The sequence below is a fragment of the Salvelinus alpinus genome, chromosome 3, assembly GCF_045679555.1.
Source record: "Salvelinus alpinus chromosome 3, SLU_Salpinus.1, whole genome shotgun sequence".
Lineage (NCBI taxonomy): Eukaryota > Metazoa > Chordata > Actinopteri > Salmoniformes > Salmonidae > Salvelinus > Salvelinus alpinus.
The window spans coordinates 54,336,845-54,355,087 of NC_092088.1; the positions used below are offsets into that span (position 1 = coordinate 54,336,845).

The 18,243-nt window shown below is 40.1% G+C and overlaps 1 protein-coding gene across 8 annotated transcripts in view; it reads left to right on the top strand.

Annotated features, from left to right (window-relative positions):
* The first annotated feature begins 3,068 nt into the window (after positions 1-3,068).
* LOC139570965 (protein bicaudal C homolog 1-B-like) overlaps positions 3,069-18,243 on the top strand; it is a 78,430-nt gene continuing 63,255 nt past the window's right edge. For 7 of the 8 annotated variants that reach the window (XM_071393342.1, XM_071393345.1, XM_071393346.1 and 4 more), the window contains exon 1: positions 3,271-4,110. In XM_071393342.1, coding sequence (XP_071249443.1) covers positions 3,918-4,110 — 193 coding nt within the window. In that variant the 5' untranslated portion in view covers positions 3,271-3,917. The other variant, XM_071393343.1, reaches the window with a different exon arrangement.

Genomic DNA, 18,243 nt, shown 5'->3' on the forward strand with positions numbered 1-18,243 from the left:
TATTTTCTAGAAACCTAGCTAACATTAGCTACACTGCAGTGATGATGGCGGGAGTTAGATAGCTAGCCAGCTTTCCCCCGGCAGTTTAAATGTAGCCATCTAGCTAGCTGATGGCATTTATAATCAGCTTCATCAATCAGATGGTTAACTAACTAGCAAATATATTTGTTTTCACCTCGCATCTAAAGCTGCCTGATGAAGCTAGCCAGTTGATAGTAAAGCTGGGATAAATGTCAGAGGCCAGCTAGCTAACATACTAGTCACTGTCAATGTAATGGCTGTACCTGGAGTTTGTCTGAAATGTACCATTATATTTCACATGATAAGCAAATCACTGGCTTGCCTTGGAACCACGAATCTCAATGTGCAACCACAAAATTCTAAATAAAAACTCACGTAATTCTGTCATCATTATAATCCCATAGAAAATATGTAGAGTGGTACTCAGTGATGTGTTGGATTTTCCCTAAACATAATGCTTTGTATTCAGGACAAAAAGTTAATTTCTTTGCAACATTTTTAACAGTTTTCCTTAAGTACCTTGTTGCAAACAAGATGCAATTTTTTATTTATTTTTTATTCTGTACCGGCTTCATTCTTTTTACTGTCATTTATGTTAATACTGTGGAGTTGTTCATCCATCCTCAGTTTTCTGATATCTTATCCATTAAACCATGTAACTGTTTTAAAATCACCATTGTTCTCATGGTGAAAATCCTTGAGCAGTTTCCTTCCTCTCCGGCAACTGAGTTAGGAAGGACGCCTGTATCTTTGTAATGACAAAGTGTAATTAAAAACTTCACTGTGCTCAAAGGGATATTCACTGTCTGCTTTTTTATTTTTAAAACATCTACCAATCGGTGCTCTTCTTTGCAAGTCATTGAAAAGCCTCCCTGGTCTTTGTGGTTGAATCCAAGCTTGAAATGTACTACTCAATTAAGGGACCAAACAGATAATTGTATGTGTGGGTACAGAATTACTGAACACGGAATGAGTCCATGCAACTTATTATGCGATTTGTTAAGCACATTTTTAGTCCAAAACTTATTTAGGCTTGTCATAACAAAGGGGTTGAATACTTTTTGACAAGCCCTGTCTAAGGATAGCCTTTCCCCTCCCTATTTAATCTTGCTCTTGTGACTAACTGGGTTTGAACCAGGTCTCCTGCATGTCGCAAGACTGTTCGCTCTCTACCAATAGATTTGTCACAAAAACTGTTGTGTTAAATAGCAAATTGTGCCTACTCTGGTCTTGGCACGTGCACTCTAGCCAACAGTTTGCAGATACAGTGCGGGTAGGCTTTGCGGGTTGGCTAGTCTACATGATGAGATTATTATGGATAAGAGCAAGAATATTTGTATTTGTCAAACAGCAGTCAAGCATTGATCATCCTGTCACCAGAATAAACCTGTTGATATTTATTTGAAAGGAGAATCAAGATCACTGTGCACTTTCACCACCCTGTGAAGTTCATCCTCATTTAATCTGTAGCCTAATAAACTGTATGGTTTCCCGAGTTATAGTGGGAGGACCACACACCACCATATCATCGCATGACTCCAAAAGTACTTTGATATGATGGTTGTTATATCAATATTTGGTCATAAAGGTGTTTCCACCACCATTTCTCGTATAGTTAATTTTACTGATACAAAAAGTTCCTAATATGTCGATTTAACAAATGATCTGTCGGCATTTATAAAATTGTACTGAAACTTCCTGTTTTCATCACAGCTTTCATGATTTATACAGTATGATTTTCCTCACATTCAAGCTGTGGATGGAAACATGTTTACTGTCGAATAAAAATGAAGTAGTTGTTAAAGGTTTCCTTTACCCATTTAGGTAAATTGCTCAATAATAAATTGGCTACAGCCTGTATACCCTTCCACCTATCTGTTTCATGTCTCAGGTTGCCCGCAAAAGCCAGCATGGATAGACATGTTTCAAGCATAAAGCATCACGGACCAAATAAAGGGATACCTAATCAGTTGTACAACTGAATGCCTTCAACTGAAATGTGCCTTCCACATTTATCCCAACCCCTCTGTATCAAAAAAGAGCAAGGGGCTGCCTTAATTAACATCCACAGCACCTGGGGAACAGTGGGTTGTTAACTGCCTTGCTCAGGGCAGAATGACAGAGTTTTACCTAGTGAGCCAGTCACCTTTCGGTTACTGGCTCAACACTCTAACCACTAGGCTACCTGCCACCCTAAATAACTGTTATTGATCACTTTGTATAATCGGATCCGTTTTATTTTCTTCAAAATCTTAAGCGAACAAGGCATAGGCTTTTTGCCATTTTCTTTAATAAAAGGTAGGCCTATGACATACCCTCTCTTACCCCATCAATTTGAGTCTTGTTTTTAACTTACAGCCCTTCACTGACACGGAGGTCAGGTATTTAAAGAGTGCATGGTGGGTGGCGGAATTGACCTACACATCTATGGATATAGCAGGCTATAGCCTAATTGAATCTGTCAAACAGGCAGATTGATTGTGGCACAGCTGCTGCTGCTTCATGTTTCAGCACCAAAATGTAAGTAACTCGAATCTGGCTTATTGTGAGGTCAATAACGCTGATAAATACATCATGGGCAAGAAACCTATTGATTTTAATAAAATAAATTATAGTAGTAACAAGCTATCAAAGTTGACCTTCGGTCCTCCTCATCTTCAAGCTCTCCTTCTCAAACTGAACATTAGGCAATAGGCTAGTCCGCACGCAAGAGAGTGAATTTTCTGTACTCGCCCTTAATCAAAAATGTTTTTCAGAAGAAGCCTTTGACTCTCCTCCTGAACTGCCACCATAGGCCTACACAGCAGCCAATGGTTAGGCAGCACACCACATCGTTTTTGATCAGCAAGAGCAGAGCAGGGTTTAGAGTTGGAATATTAATTGACTTGTGTCATTTACACCATCCCAGCAGCTACAATAGAAATATAATTTTGCTTTGTGCTTTTCCCGAGCATGCACTTCGTAGCCTATAGCATATAGGCAATGAATCACTTGATTGAGAACACACGAAATAGCCAATAGGCGCACTTGATATTGCAGAACCAGCTGAGAATCAGAGATGAGGGGAAACATCGAGTACACATCAATTTATAGGCTAATTAGTGACTGATTCTAAAACACTGAGAATAAATGACAAATTACACGACCCTCCCCTGAACTAGATTGAAAAAAATACTAAATCCTCCCCTTGATTGAAATTGAAATTGAAAAAGCATGACCCGCCACCATTTTTCTCCAGGTAACCATTCTGTAAATTTCAATCCATCCCTTAGAATTAAATGTGGAGTGGAGCTTTATAGTTAGGGTAGGATACTTGTTGACATCATGTGACCTGCGTACCTTCAAAATTATTCGGCAATCCTAATTTATTCGAAAACACCGTTTACATCATATAATTTGTCGCAATGAAAAAAGTTAGACAAAAGAAAATCAACCCCTCTCGAACGAATACAAATGTTGTCGATCTATAGAACATTCCTCCTATACCTATCTTCCGTTTTCATTACACATTTTCAAACGATTTTTTTTTGTTGCGACGTTGCTTTTGTCGGATAAACCTGGATCAATGGAAAATAAACCTGTTTATTGGGACAAATGAGAGGAAGGAATAGTACATGCTAAAGAAACTACATTTGGGAGGAGTCCCACATCTTCGAGTTGTGTCTGACACCTGAAACTTTACTTGTGTTCTAGACTCCGCAAACCGCCACTCAATGGGGAAAACAGAGGGGCTCGAGGAAACGGTCGAGGAAGAAGTCACTGCGCAACAATGAGTCTGGACAAAATCTCAAAGTGAAAGATAAATAAGGGAAAGTAGGTTTAACAATCCACAACGTGGTAGTTTACATTTTTTTTGCGAAACGCAGTGGCCATTGGAAACGTTGCTGTGCAGCGCAATGGCTGCCCAGTGCGACTCTCTGAGCGGATACTTGCAACAGTCGGACCAGGGCTCAAATAGCGAGTGTAGTGTTGACTCTCCGGTCCCCGGCTCCGAGGATGACTTGAGCGGACCCCATGCCTTACCAGACCCGGAGTGGACGGAGGAGAGATTTCGAGTGGACCGCAAGAAACTGGAAATCATGTTATTAGGTAAAGAAACAAATACAGAAATATTTTTGCCATGTTTTGCAAAATGTTAAAACATTCCTTTGTTTTGAGAATGGGAACGATGCCAACATTATGCTTCCAAAAACTGTTTTACCCTTCATATGGTATTTGTAGTTTTTTCCTTCACATTCAGTTGCTTATTTTCGTGTCCAGTAATTTGTAGGCCTATGTTTTACTTTGTAGCGTATCCTGCCGTTAGACTGTCCAGCATATATATATTTTTGTCATCATTTGAAACATTTCTTTGTACTTTCTTTTGACCACAGAAAGCAACTTGACATTGTGTTTTCTACTGGGATGGTATTGAGATATAATCAATGTCATATCGTAGTTTTTCCCCCCTAGGATGGGCATATAGTCTAATATAGAACGCCTCAATCAATATTACATGCATTAAAACAAACTTTATAGACACGGTACAATAGTTTATGTAATATTAGTTATTTAATTCTGACTGAAGTTTAGCATTGTTACGTGTGGTCACGGTCACCACTATAGCCGCGGGAAGTAGGGGTGCTGAGGGTGCTGCAGGGCTGTTAAAAATTATGTATTATTTATTTTTCTTCACAAAAGTAGTGCACTGGGCCTTTACTAGTATTAGCAGACTGATATAGAAGTCTGTAGCAGGAGCAACAACAACAAAAAATCAGCATATCCACAGTATCTTGGAGGATTCAATAGGTGGAATTGTAAGAGTTGTTGCCCTGTCCCTTTCTCTGCGATTGTCATTCTAATGGTATTCAGACAGAATAAAAATAATTCCTCAAACATTTACTTCAAAAGGTGTAAAGTTTTGGGCAAAGACACAACATCCACATTATATTAAATATTTTTCTTGATCAAACAAACACTTTTTGTGCAGTATTAATTTACCATCCTTACAAACCACTTAATGCAAATGTGCATTACTGTATGGTCATGTAGGTTTGTACCCATAGACTTTCCATCACCATGAAGAATAACAATGCACAATACAATATTTGAGTACATTGAGACATCAAGTGGTTTGTGATGATGATGTGGCTCATTTGGTAGAGCATGGCCCTTGAAATGCTAGGATTGTGGGTTTGATTACCATCGGGGACCAGTACGAAAAAGTATGAAAATGTATGCACTCTACTGTAAGTTGCTCTGGATAAGAGCATCTACTAAAATGGAAAAGGAAGTGTAGACCATTTCAGTTTTCACATAGAAGTAAGTTGCATTTGCAAAGTATTTTAAGAACCTGGAAAACATCAAGCAAGTATTTGTATATTCCACAAGTACTATCAGATTAAATGTTTTGTACAGATAATTATCAGACCCAAGTTATAAATGCTGGGGCCTCCCGAGTGGCGCAGTATTCTAAGTCACTGCATCGCAGTGCTAGCTGTGCCACTAGAGATTCTGGGTTCGAGTCCAGGCTCTGTTGCAGCCGGCTGCGACCGGGAGACTCATTGGGCGGCGTACAATTGGCCCAGCTTCGTCCGGGTTACTTGTGAGTGCACAACATTTTAGAGAAATAAGCTTTTTGTGTGTATGGAACATTTCTGGGAACTTTTTCAGCTTCAGCTCATGAAACATGGGACCAACACTTTACATGTTGCATTATATATTTTTGTTCAGAATACATTTAGTTTCAATTTTTTCAAAAAAGTAGTGCACTTGGCCTTTACTAGTCCTGTATTACATTTACATTTAAGTCATTTAGCTGACGCTCTTATCCAGAGCGACTTACAAATTGGAAAGTTCATACATATTCATCCTGGTCCCCCCGTGGGGAATGAACCCACAACCCTGGCGTTGCAAGCGCCATGCTCTACCAACTGAGCCACACGGGACCGATATAGACGTCTTCAGTAATGTTTCTACAGCTCTACCCCACCCCCCCAGAAAAACGATCGCAGCAACCCCGCACCCAAACTACTTCCCACGGCTATGGTCAGCACACATGCATCAATAATGTTTGTGCTGTGGTCAGCAGTTGAGGAGCATGCACACGACTCAACCAATAGGAGTCGCTATGCGCAAGTGTGTGTTATGGTGATGACTCAAGTTTTACCTTCCTCAATAGCTGGCGAAAACACTTCTCTCAGTAAGACCACTTAATGAGATCAAACTAGCCTAGAAATATTTCCTGGTCATTGGTAGCATCACCATTTTAAAAGCCTACGTTTTTTTTAATGCTTATTAAACCTCATTAAAAGTGTCTATGAAGACCATTTTAGTTAATAGATCATATAGTCTATATTTGCTGTACTGTACAAACCTAGAATCATAGATCTGGCTGAGATACAAAGCGGACCTGCATCCAATGTTATAGTTTTCCAGGTGGTGGTCGTTTTCTTCACTCTCCTATCTAATCATCAATCTCTGTCACTGTCATGTCAGTGAACAGTTAAATGACTGTCAGGTTTGTGTGTGGTCAGTCTAATGAGACGTCCCTAGGAGTGTGTAAAGGATGAGATCATCATCCGTTATTGCAACACACAATCTTGTAGAGGAAGATTCCAGCGTTATGTAACTGAAGAAGATTCTTTATCAATCCCACATGAAGATAGTGAGTCGCCATCAGCTGGAGAAACAGCCAAAGGAGACCATACGGGGAACATTAACAAGATATGAGATAATCAACCCAATGAAAACAACCCATGAAAGCTCAAATAATATCATACAAAACAAGGGGGTTCATATTCAGCTTGACACAAGACAACCCATGTCTTAGTGTGTCATGACTGTTCTTTCTTATCCTGTTGGATATGAAGATATCTAGTCAGTGGGATTCTGTTTGCTCTACTATCCCTTGATTATTTTCTTTTTCATTACGGTACTCTTTTGATTATAATGAGTTAATCTCCGATTTAATGTTTCATGCTCTAAGCCTCTCCTCGGTGTATGAGTGTGCCCAATATAATCCAGGTCTGTTTGGGTGGACGTTATAATAAAAATCATTGTTTAATTGGAGCACAGTTATCAAACCTGCTCTTAAATTATGTTTTTAAGTTTAAATAAAAACAGTTTTAGGTTAATTAGGCGAGCCTGAGGATTTTGAGGATGCACTCTTTGTTAATTGAATTTAATGGCCTTGTTTTCTTTTTTTGGTTAAAAGAAAATATGCAGTTTGTCTTTTGTATACAGGAATTATGGCAGCTGGTTTTAAAGTAACCCCCATTTCTCTGTCTCTCTCACACTCACTCACTCACTCACACACTCCCAGCTAGCTCAACTCCACCTGTTTGTGGCCCCGTTGCTGCTACGCTGCTCTGCATTCCTTAAACTCCATGTCATCCCTGCCTTTTCCAGGAAAACAACTTAACAAGAGGCCGTCCCTAAACCCAAGTCTGCCGGACATACTGTATGCAACGTTGTGCGTGTGTGTGCGTGCACAATCTCTTTTAACATGTTGTTTTCTAGTGCCTTCTATGACCATGACAGGAATTCTCCATGTTAACATTCAGCCCATGGCATGAAGTGAATATTACTCTTTGTTTCCATCTCTGGTCAGTCATTGGCCTTTTCTCAATTGGGAAAAGTCAATCCTCCTCAACTCATCCCTTCTTCTTTTCCTCCTTGACCCGGAAACCGATAAGTGGTCGCCATATGTATGAGCGTGTCAATTAGTTAATAGGTAAACGGAGGAGTTTGCTCCTCTCCTCGAGTGCCGCCTCTGGTGGAATAATTTTGAAATCCGCCACACCCCCTTTGAAACAGCTGTTGTACTCTCAGGAGAAAAGCATGCATACATTAACATTACTTGTTGTTTTATCAATAACATGTCTAGCACAACTAGTTACATTTCTTTTTTTTACCACGTTACACGTGTATTTGAGGATTCCACCTCTAACCATAATTTGCCGTAGTGGAAAAGGATAGTTTTCATTTTATACAAGTGTATTTGTTTCCTCCTTGATTACCTTTCACCTTTTTCAAAAAGGAGGGGAGGAAAGGATGCAAGGAATTAAGGCAATCCAATTGAGAATCTCTAAGTGGTTCAGGGTGAGTGGTCATACAATCTCAACCGTGAAACAGCAATAGTCTTTATCTAGGAGTTCCAGGATGTACTCTATCCCATGGGGCTTGTCAATTTTTTTTAAGACAGTCTTTCTTTAACATTAGTAAGATTATCCTTGTGTTTTTTTAATATATGCACAATTAACCAGTGCATTTGGAAGTATTCAGACCCGTGACTTTTTCCACATTTTGTTATGCCTCTGCCTTATTCTAAAATTGATTAAATCGTTTCCCCCCCCCTCATCAACACACAATACCCCATAATGACAAAGCAAAAACCTTTTTTTAAATAGAAAACTGAAATATATTACATTTACATAAGTAATCAGACCCTTTTACTCAGTACTTTGTTGAAGCACCTTTGGCAGCGATTACAGCCTCGAGTCTTCTTGGATATGATGCTACAAGCTGGGCACATCTGTATTTGGGGAGTTTCTCCCATTCCTCTCGGAAGATTCTCTCAAGCTCTGTCAGGTTGGATGGGGAGCGTTGCTGCACAGCTATTGTCAGGTCTTTCCAGAGAAGTTAGATTGGGTTCAAGTCCGGGCTCTGGCTGGGCCACTCAAGGACATTTAGAGACTTGTCCCGAAGCCACTCCTGCGTTGTCTTGGCTGTGTGCTTAGGGTCATTGTCATGTTGGAAATTGAACCTTCACCACAGTCTTAGGTCTTGAGCGCTCTGGAGCAGGTTTTCGTCAAGGATCTCTCTGTACTTTGCTCCGTTCATCTTTCCCTCAATCCTGGTTAGTCTCCCAGTCCCTGCTGCTGAAAAACATCCCCACAGCATGATGCTGTCACACCCATGCTTCACCGTAGGGATGGTGCCAGGTTTCCTCCAGATGTGAGGCTTGGCATTCAGGCCAAAGAGTTCAATCTTGGTTTCATCAGATCTTGTTTCCCATGGTCAGAGTCATTTAGGTGCCTTTTGGCAAGCTCCAAGCGGGCTGTCATGTGCCTTTTTAATGAGGAGTGGCTTCCGCTGGTCACTCTACCATAGAGGCCTGATTGGTGGAGTGCTGCAGAGATGGTTGTCCTTCTGGAAGGTTCCCCCATCTCCACAGAGGAACTGGAGTTCTGTCAGAGTGACCATAGGGTTCTTGGTCACCTCCCTGAGGAGGCCACCTCCCTGAGGTGACCAAGCCTTCCTCAGATCTGTACCTCGACAATCCTGTCTTGGAGCTCTATGGATAATTCCTTCGACCTCATTGCTCCAATCAAGTTGTAGAAACATTTCAAGGAGAATCAATGCAAACCTGAACTCAATTTCGAGTCTCATAGCAAAGGGTCTGAATATTTTTTTGTTTTGTTGTAATTTTGCAAACATTCAAAAACCTGTTTTCACTTTGTTATTATGGGGTATTGTGATTAGATTGAGGGGGGAGGAAACAATTGAATCAATTTTAGAATAAGGCTGTAATGTAACAAAATGTGGAAAGGGGAAGGGTTCTGAATACTTTTTAAATGCACTGTATATGTACCTCCAAGCCTGTTTAGGATGCTCTGATTGGTCCTTACATGTTATCTTCAGCGTTGTAACATCTGGCTCTGTTTTCATTAGCGGAGAGGGCTTTGTTGATGTGGGACTCTGTCCTGAAGTGGACACAGCCCAGAGTTTGACCCATAATGAAATCATTGTGTGGGAACTTCCAGTATATGTTTACTCCAGGTTTTATTGTCTGTGACCGTATCTCTGGACTCCCTTGCTTTGAAACTTGTGTAACCTGCACTATGCAAAAGGACAAGGATCTGTATAAAGCCTTGCTAATGTTTTAAAGGTGCTCAACAACATTTCCTCCCATCTCAACCTCCAGTCTTGAGAAGTTTTGGAAGTCTTCATTTAGAGTAGTAAAAAAAAAACACCTGTTAGGAATGTGTGTGGGTTTTTATTTTGTGAAGTAATGAGACATCTTATCTGAATAGCTATACATAGGTCTCTCTTGGCTTGCATTGCAGTGTGACTTCTTTCCAATCCTCACTATAAAATCCATTAAGCCAGTATCTGTTGTTCCAGATAGTCATGAGGTGTTGAAATGCATATATTCTCCAACACGTTCACACACATGGATCTACTGTATGTCAAGACTGTTTTTACTATGAGAGGCATTATATCACTTCTAACTGGATTGATACGTGTATACTGTAAGTGGGGCTGAGGATCTATACGTTTTTATAGTGTCCTCTGTTTTGTCTGTTTCCCCTGCTCTCTGTATCAGAGTTTTTGAGCTGAAGGGAGTGTGTAAGATTTTAAGTTGGAGGAGAGTAGGGGTTGTTGTCGGAGAGAAACAGTTACCCAGAAACATCATGATGACTACACTGTACATCACCACATTAGAAGGAAATACCCACTAACACTGTTTAGGCCTATGTGGCATATTTTCCCTACCAGTTTGGAACAGATCCTTTATCCGAAGAATTATGGGAAATAATGAGCTGAATAGAAATTAAGGTCCCCCGACCGTGGAGAACCTCCGTTACAGATTATTACAATTTGTTTTGGTGCCCTACTTCTAAATAAAATTACATGGTCATATTGAAATGCCTCGAATTACCCATTTTAAATCCGTTAATGATTGTAAGGTGTCAAACTGTCTGCAGCCCTCAAGTTAGGATGACCAGACATCCCTGATTTCCGGGGTAAGTCCCCGATTTTGGTGGCCTGTCCCGAGTTAGTTGTCCCCGGAAATGTCACTGATTAGCCCTCAGAATGAAAAAAGCAACTCGAAGTTAAATTGAGGCTGCTTTTTAAATAATCTAACCCTGTGTCCAATCAGATTTGCATGTAAAACTCGTTTGCTCAGACCTTATGAGACCTTCTGAGAACGTTTGATCAGTGATGGGCTACAATTGAACCACATGAACAACATGCCCAGCATTGGCTACAAAACATGGGTGATTCTATAATTACTAGAAAGGATAAGATAACGAAAACTGTGGATGGGTTAGTACATATCTGTGCTATAATTAATAAAAGCGAAAATGGATAGCTTTATTGTTCCAAACAACTTTTTTTGCATTTCATTTCCAAAATCTGGTCACCTTACCTCAAGTACTTTGGTGCAGGAAGAACTTGAATGTGGTGTGGAGTAAAAAATAAATAAATGTTTTTATGGTTCTCTGGTCACAAACTACCAATCTACTCTAAATAAAAATATAAAAGCTACATGTAAAGTGGTAGTCCCATGTTTCATGAGCTGAAATAAAAGATAATGTTCCGTATGCACAAAAAGCTTCTTTCTCTCAAATTTTGTGCACAAATTTGTTTACATCCCTGTTAGTGAGCATTTTTGCCAAGATAATCCATCCACCTGACAGGTGTGGCATATCAAGAAGCTGATTAAACAGCATGGTCATTACACAGGTGCACATTGTGCTGGGGACAATAAAAGGCCACTCAAATGTGCAGTTTTGTCACACAACACAATGCCACAGATGTCACGAGAGAGTTCACCGGAGCTGTTTCCAGAGAATTTCATATTAATTTCTCTACCATAAGCTGTCCCTCCAACATTGTTTTAGAGAATTTGGCAGTACTTCCAACCGGCCTCACAACCGCAGACCACATTTAAGGCATTGTGTGGGCGAGCGGTTTGCTGACGTCAACCTTGTGAAAAGAGTACCCCCATGCCGGTGGGGTTATGGTATGGGCAGGCATAACCTACGGACAATGAACACAACTGCATTTTATTGATGGCAATTTGAATGTACAGAGATACCGTGATGAGATCCTGAGGCCCATTGTCGTGCCATTCATCCGCCGCCATCACCTCATGTTTCAGCATGATGATGTCGCAAGGATCTGTACACAATTCCTGCAAGCTGAAAATGTTCCAGTTCTTCCATGTCCTGCAAACTCACCAGATATGTCACAGATTGAGCATGTTTGGGATGCTCTGGAACGAGTGTATCGTGTTCCATTTCCTGCCAATATCCAGCAACGTCGCACAGCCATTGAAGAGGAGTGGGACAACATTCCACAGGCCACAATCAACAGCCTGATCAACTCAATGCGAAAGAGATGTCGTACTGCATGAGGCAAATGGTGGCCACACCAGATACTGACTGGTTTTCTGATCCACACCCCTACCTTTTTTTTATGGTATCTTTGATCAACAGATGCATATCTGTCTTCCTGGTCATGTGAAATCCCTAGATTAGGGCCTAATTGACTGATTTCCTTATGAACTGTAACTTTTTGTTCACTCTTGGGGGTGTCCACTGAGCGCCCACTAAATTTGCCCAAGAAGAGGCAAACAAAAGAAAAACACAAGTTAAAGACAGGAAGCAAAACGAAACCAGGGGATTTGGATAAAGGATTGTTTGTTTAGAAATCAAAATAGGGAGAGCCAAATAAAGGTGTTGTCCTTCCACATCTCTCAAGACAATTGGAGCACTGGGCCAGCCACTCTTAAACAGCACCTAGGCCAGCACAGGTGAAATACCCTCCCACCAATGAGATGGCAACCAGCACAGGTGTAACACACACTGACTAACAAGGTGACACCAGTCGGTGCGCCCCACGGGCCAATGAGCTATACGTGCTAAAGTCCAACCTCAAAACATAAATGGGAAAAAACAAAGCCTGTGACAATAACTAACCGTACAGTGACACCAAGTAGTCCATGCCCTGCAACATTACCCACTCTCGCCCAATAGGAATGGAACAGAGTACGTTGATGCTGAGCTCGTATGTAAAACATTCTGTATGGAAAAAGGCAGACTCACAAACTGGGTCAAAATACCGAAAAAGGGTATGTCTCCTCCCTGTTGCACATGTCCACATTCTGTCTTGAAACAGTGTGGAGTGTGCGTGTGTATACAGGCCCCCATTCTTGTCTTCCTCCTTGGTGCTGAGTAAGAGCTTTTGACAGGAAGTGAGTGTGGTGTGGGGAATGTGCTCCGGGCTCTCTCTCTACTGCAGGAGAACACAGGCCTGTTGTTTTAACCTCCAGAACCACATACTGTCAGACATTGAAAGGGTCCAAAGTCATATACTATTGAACTAATGGGCTATTTTAAGTGGTGTTTACTGTGGACATTACTGTAATGGATCATGAGGGAGCTCAAAGAAAGTTGTGTAAACCTAAATATACCATAGTAGAATAAAATAATTGGAGCTTTAACAGCATGCTGTGCAGTGCTTCTCAACATAGTGGGGAGCATACATTATGCCAAAACGGTATGTGATTAAAAATGATTTAATTGATTTTCTAATCATACTGTTATTTTATCTGGATCTGTGGCTTTTGTATACTGTAGTTCCCCTCTCTTCCAACCTTTTCTGAAAAATGGTGATACAATTATATTCAACTTTTCTTATGCAGTGAATTCCTTTCTCCAAAGCATAATGAAGCTTTCAAGATCCTCTAATATAATTTAGCTTTGGTCTTGTGGAAAAAACATGTTTCTTTACTCATGAAAATTAAACATGGAATTGTATTTCAATGGTCTGACTTGACTCGAGCTCTCTGACCCATTTTCTTTACTTCTGAAACTGTAAATGAGGTGAAATGAATACCTGTTTTTATTTTTACTTCACTCAAAGCCCTTTTTTCTTCTGCACCTTCAAAGTGCAGATTTACATTTTGTCTGGTTTACGGCTGCTATAAAATGCAAAACAAGAAGTTTGGGGTGAGACACACTCCTCCAGCCCCTCTGATGGAGCCAGATCTCACACGACATACCAGGTACTAGGGAATGCTCAGGTTGTGAAATGTTTCTGGAAAGTTTGCAACAACTCGCTCACAATTCACACATGGGGGTGAAATGGGAAAATGCGCAGGATGTGATAACGCATTCCTGCACCTGATTATCTTGCCTTTTATTTAGCAATTAAACCAACAAAACCAACAGACTGACTCAATGGTTGTAGATATGTTATGGGCAATTCCATGGTAATGGAATTACGCTGAAACTCAGATTTTCACTTTAAAATGTATACCAAACAAAAACCATTGATTTTCAAAGTTTAACAAACCATACAACTCTATGGACAAGGAGTACTTTTAACAATTTCCACAGAAGATTTTACAAAAACACATTTACAGGAAGAACTGTGCAGATAAAACTTTGATAACAGAATAAAACTGAGGGAGATTTTACTGTAATTCTGTTCGAAAAACATATCTGCAAATTTTTTCCAGTAATTATTTTTCTTACTTTAAATTGTTCAAAGTTGTCATTGTGCATAGAGTTGTATAGTTTGTTAAACTTTTTGAAATCATTGGTTTTTGTTTGGCATACCTTTTTTTTAAAGTGAAAAGTCAGAGTAATTCCGTCACTGTGGAATTGCCCTTATTTGACTTGTATTTATCGTTGGAAAAAGGAAAAATGTTGTTATCTGTGTTTTATTTTTAACTGTTTATGTGGGATGTCTTAAACTGTCTAGTGTTTACGGATGTTGAGTTGTGAGTTGTGTAAGCTCTGTATCATATTATTTTCTCAACCTGAAGACCTTGGTAACTGAGTCCAGTACTGGCACTATGTCAACTCCACTGCAACATTACACATCTGGGAGTTTGTTTATGTATTTATTATTTCACAGTTGCTTGGCAACTGCACATACTTTTTTCCCCTGTGAAAGGAGCCATTTGGAGATGACAGCAGTCTGCGTTCTGGACAGGAACACAATAAGGGCTTGGGTCTTCCTGGGGCATTCGGAAAGAATTCAGATCCCTTTACTTTTTCCAAATGTTGTTACGTTACAACCTTATTTCTAAAATGGATTAAATAAAAAATGTTCCTTCATCAATCTACACACAATACCCCATAATGACAAAGAGAAAACAGATTTTTAGAAATGTTTGCTAAATTCTTTCAAATAAAAATCAGATACCTTATTTACATAACTATTCAGACCCTTATGTTATGAGACTCAAAATTGAGCTCATCCTTGAGATGTCTCTACAACTTGATTGTAGTCCACCTGTGGTAAATTAAATTGATTGGACATGATTTGGAGAGCAAAAACCAAGCCATGAGGTCGAAGGAATTGTCCATAGAGCTCTGAGACAGGATTGTGTCGAGGCACAGATCTGGGGAAGGGTATGAAAAAATGTCTGCAGCATTGAAGGTCCCCAAGAACACAATGGCCTCCATAATTCTTAAATGGAAGAACGTCCTTGAGTGGCCCAGCCAGAGCCCGGACTTGAACCCGATGAAACATTTCTGGAAAGACCTGAAAATAGCTGTGTAGAACCTGACAGAGCTTGAGAGAATCTGCAGAGAAGAATGGGAGAAACTCCCCAAATACAGGTGTGCCCAGCTTGTAGCGTCATACCCAAGAAGACTCGAGGCTGTAATCGCTGCCAAAAGTGCTTCAACAAAGTACTGAGTAAAAGGTATGAATAATTATGTACATGTGATTTTTTTTAAATGTTATTTTATTTGTATTAAATTTGAGAGAAAAAAAATCCAAAACCCTTTTTTTTCATTATGGGGTATAGTTTGTAGATTGATGAGGGGGAAAAAACGATTTAATCAATTTTAGAATAAGGCTGTAACGTAACAAAATGTGGAAAAAGTCAAGGGGTCTGAATACTTTCTGAGTGCACTGTACATATATTTAAAGGGTTGGCTACACTTCCAGGATTACAGGAGGTTTCTTGGGCGATTCGATGTTGTAACTTGTCACACTGATCTTAAAAGTGCATCTTGCAGCGTTGTGCCGCTGCTAAATAAATATAGGGGAAACACTGCTACTACTTCCCATTGTTCTTCTGTCCTTACTTATGTTAATAGTGTGGGAGTTGAGAGCTACCTTGGAACTGAAGTTTAGTGAATGGATGCAAACCTGTGTGATTGTTTGTCTAAGGACCACAGAAGAAGAGACTAAATAATACTCTGTATCTGTTTTCATTTTGCTTTCCCACTCAAGTGCTGCCAGCAACCTGTCTGTTATAACGTGATACTGGATGAAAATATCAGGTCTTTGATCCTGCTCATTTAGAGTAGATTTATTTGAACAAACTTGTCAGTGACACATCCTTCTGTTTATCGTCCGGCCTAAACATTCCAGTGGTCCTTTATTATAGCTTTACATGTAGATACATCTTAACCCACTGTCATATCATTTCTCAGAGAGATGGATGGGGATGGCAAGATTGAAACGGCGTAGTATTGCATGCAGCACGTTAATGACTGGTGAATTATTTTTGTCTTAAGCAATAACTGAAGTGTGTGCAGTGTGGGGGAGTGCGCAGTTAGGCATGTATGCAGGTGTGTTTTAAAAATACTCCCCTATATGAGCACTTTGTCGGGTCCATGTTGAATCAGCTGATAGGTACTGAAGTTCATAGTGTTCAGCTTGAGAGCCTCTGGTTGGTGGAGAATCATGGTGAGAAAACAACATCCTGCTCTTTCTATATTCCACTCCATTCTATCTGTGAGTGGTAGTAGTTCGTTCAGACTTGGCCTAAGGACATACAGACAGCTCACAAGTACATACAAGAGAGTTTGGACAGAAATTTTGGAAAACTGAAATTTCAGAGGTTCAGAACTAGAATTTGTTTGCTCCAGCATTTGGCAGATCCAACTCAGTCTTAATATACTGACATTGATTTCCTTGTATCTGTGATATATTAGCTGTTGGTAATTAAGCCACCATAAGCATTAATTTACCTTGTATTAACGGTCCTTCTTTTTTAAAACCGGTGATTACTGGTCATTTAGTATTTTTTAAACTATTTGTGTTAGAGCAAAGAGTTTTATGTGTTTCGCTTTAGTTCTAATGTCCATTAACACACTAAGTAGGCTACCAAAGCCTTACTCTTCTAGTCTATACCCCAATGTCATCTGTGCTTAAGTCACTCTGTTACTGCTGCCCGATCAGGATTTGTCTCACCAGGCCTAGTGATTTAGAGTTTTAGCTGGTGCCTTTGGGTTTTCCTTAATTTTCATGCCCCAAAAAATATCCAAATGTAATAATTCCACTGCTAAAGCCTTATGTGACAGTATGACACTTATTTTTCATCCCTGTCCACTTTGACATGTCAAGCCTATGCCTATTCTTACTTAGTTTTTTGTTTTCCATGATTTTTATCCCAGAAGGTGATGCAACATAATACAGTTTAACACATGCCCTCCTTGTGAACCCTCAGCAATTTTGTGCTTTTTATTTATTGATAAGATCTCAGCTCATAATCCACATGAATGGGGACTACTGGTAAACTTCCTAGCAAAAAATTGTGACAGGTGAAATGAAGAACAGGATCTTTATCTTCTAACGTATTGCACAAGTTGACAGCAGATATTTACCTAAACTGTACATTTCAATATTTGTACCTCATTTTTTAGTCGAAGGTTTACATACACCTAAGCCAAATACATTTAAACTCAGTTTTTCACAATTCCTGAAATTTAATCCTAGTAAAAATTCCCTGTTTTAGGTCAGTTAGGATCACCACTTTATTTTAAGAATGTGAAATGTCAGAATAATAGAGTGATTTATTTCAGCTTTCATTTCTTTCATCACATTCCCAGTGGGTCAGAAGCTTACATACACTCGATTAGTATTTGGTAGCATTGCCTTTAAATTGTTTAACTTGGGTCAAACGTTTCAGGTAGCCTTCCACAAGCTTCCCACAATAAGTTGGGTGAATTTTGGCCCATTCCTCCTGACAGAGCGGGTGTAACGGAGTCAGGTTTGTAGGCCTCCTTGCTCGCACACGCTTTTTCAGTTCTGCCCACAAATTTTCTATAGGATTGAGGTGAGGGCTTTGTGATGGCCACTCTAATACCTTGACTTTGTTGTCCTTAAGCCATTTTGCCACACCTTTGGAAGCATGTTTGGGGTCATTGTCCATTTGGAAGACCCATTTGCGACCAAGTTTTAACTTCCTGACTGATGTCTTGATGTTGCTTCAATATATCCACAATTTTCCCGCCTCATGATGCAATCTATTTTGTGAAGTGCACCAGTCCCTCCTGCAGCAAAGCACCCCCACAACATGATGCTGTCACCTCCGTGCTTCACGGTTCGGATGGTGTTCTTTGGCTTGCAAGCATGCCCATTTTTCCTCCAAAAAGAACTATGGTCATTATGGCCAAACAGTTCACCATAGTCCCTGTGCCCAAGAACACAAAGGCAAACTGCTTAAATGACTACAGACCCGTAGCACTCACGTCCGTA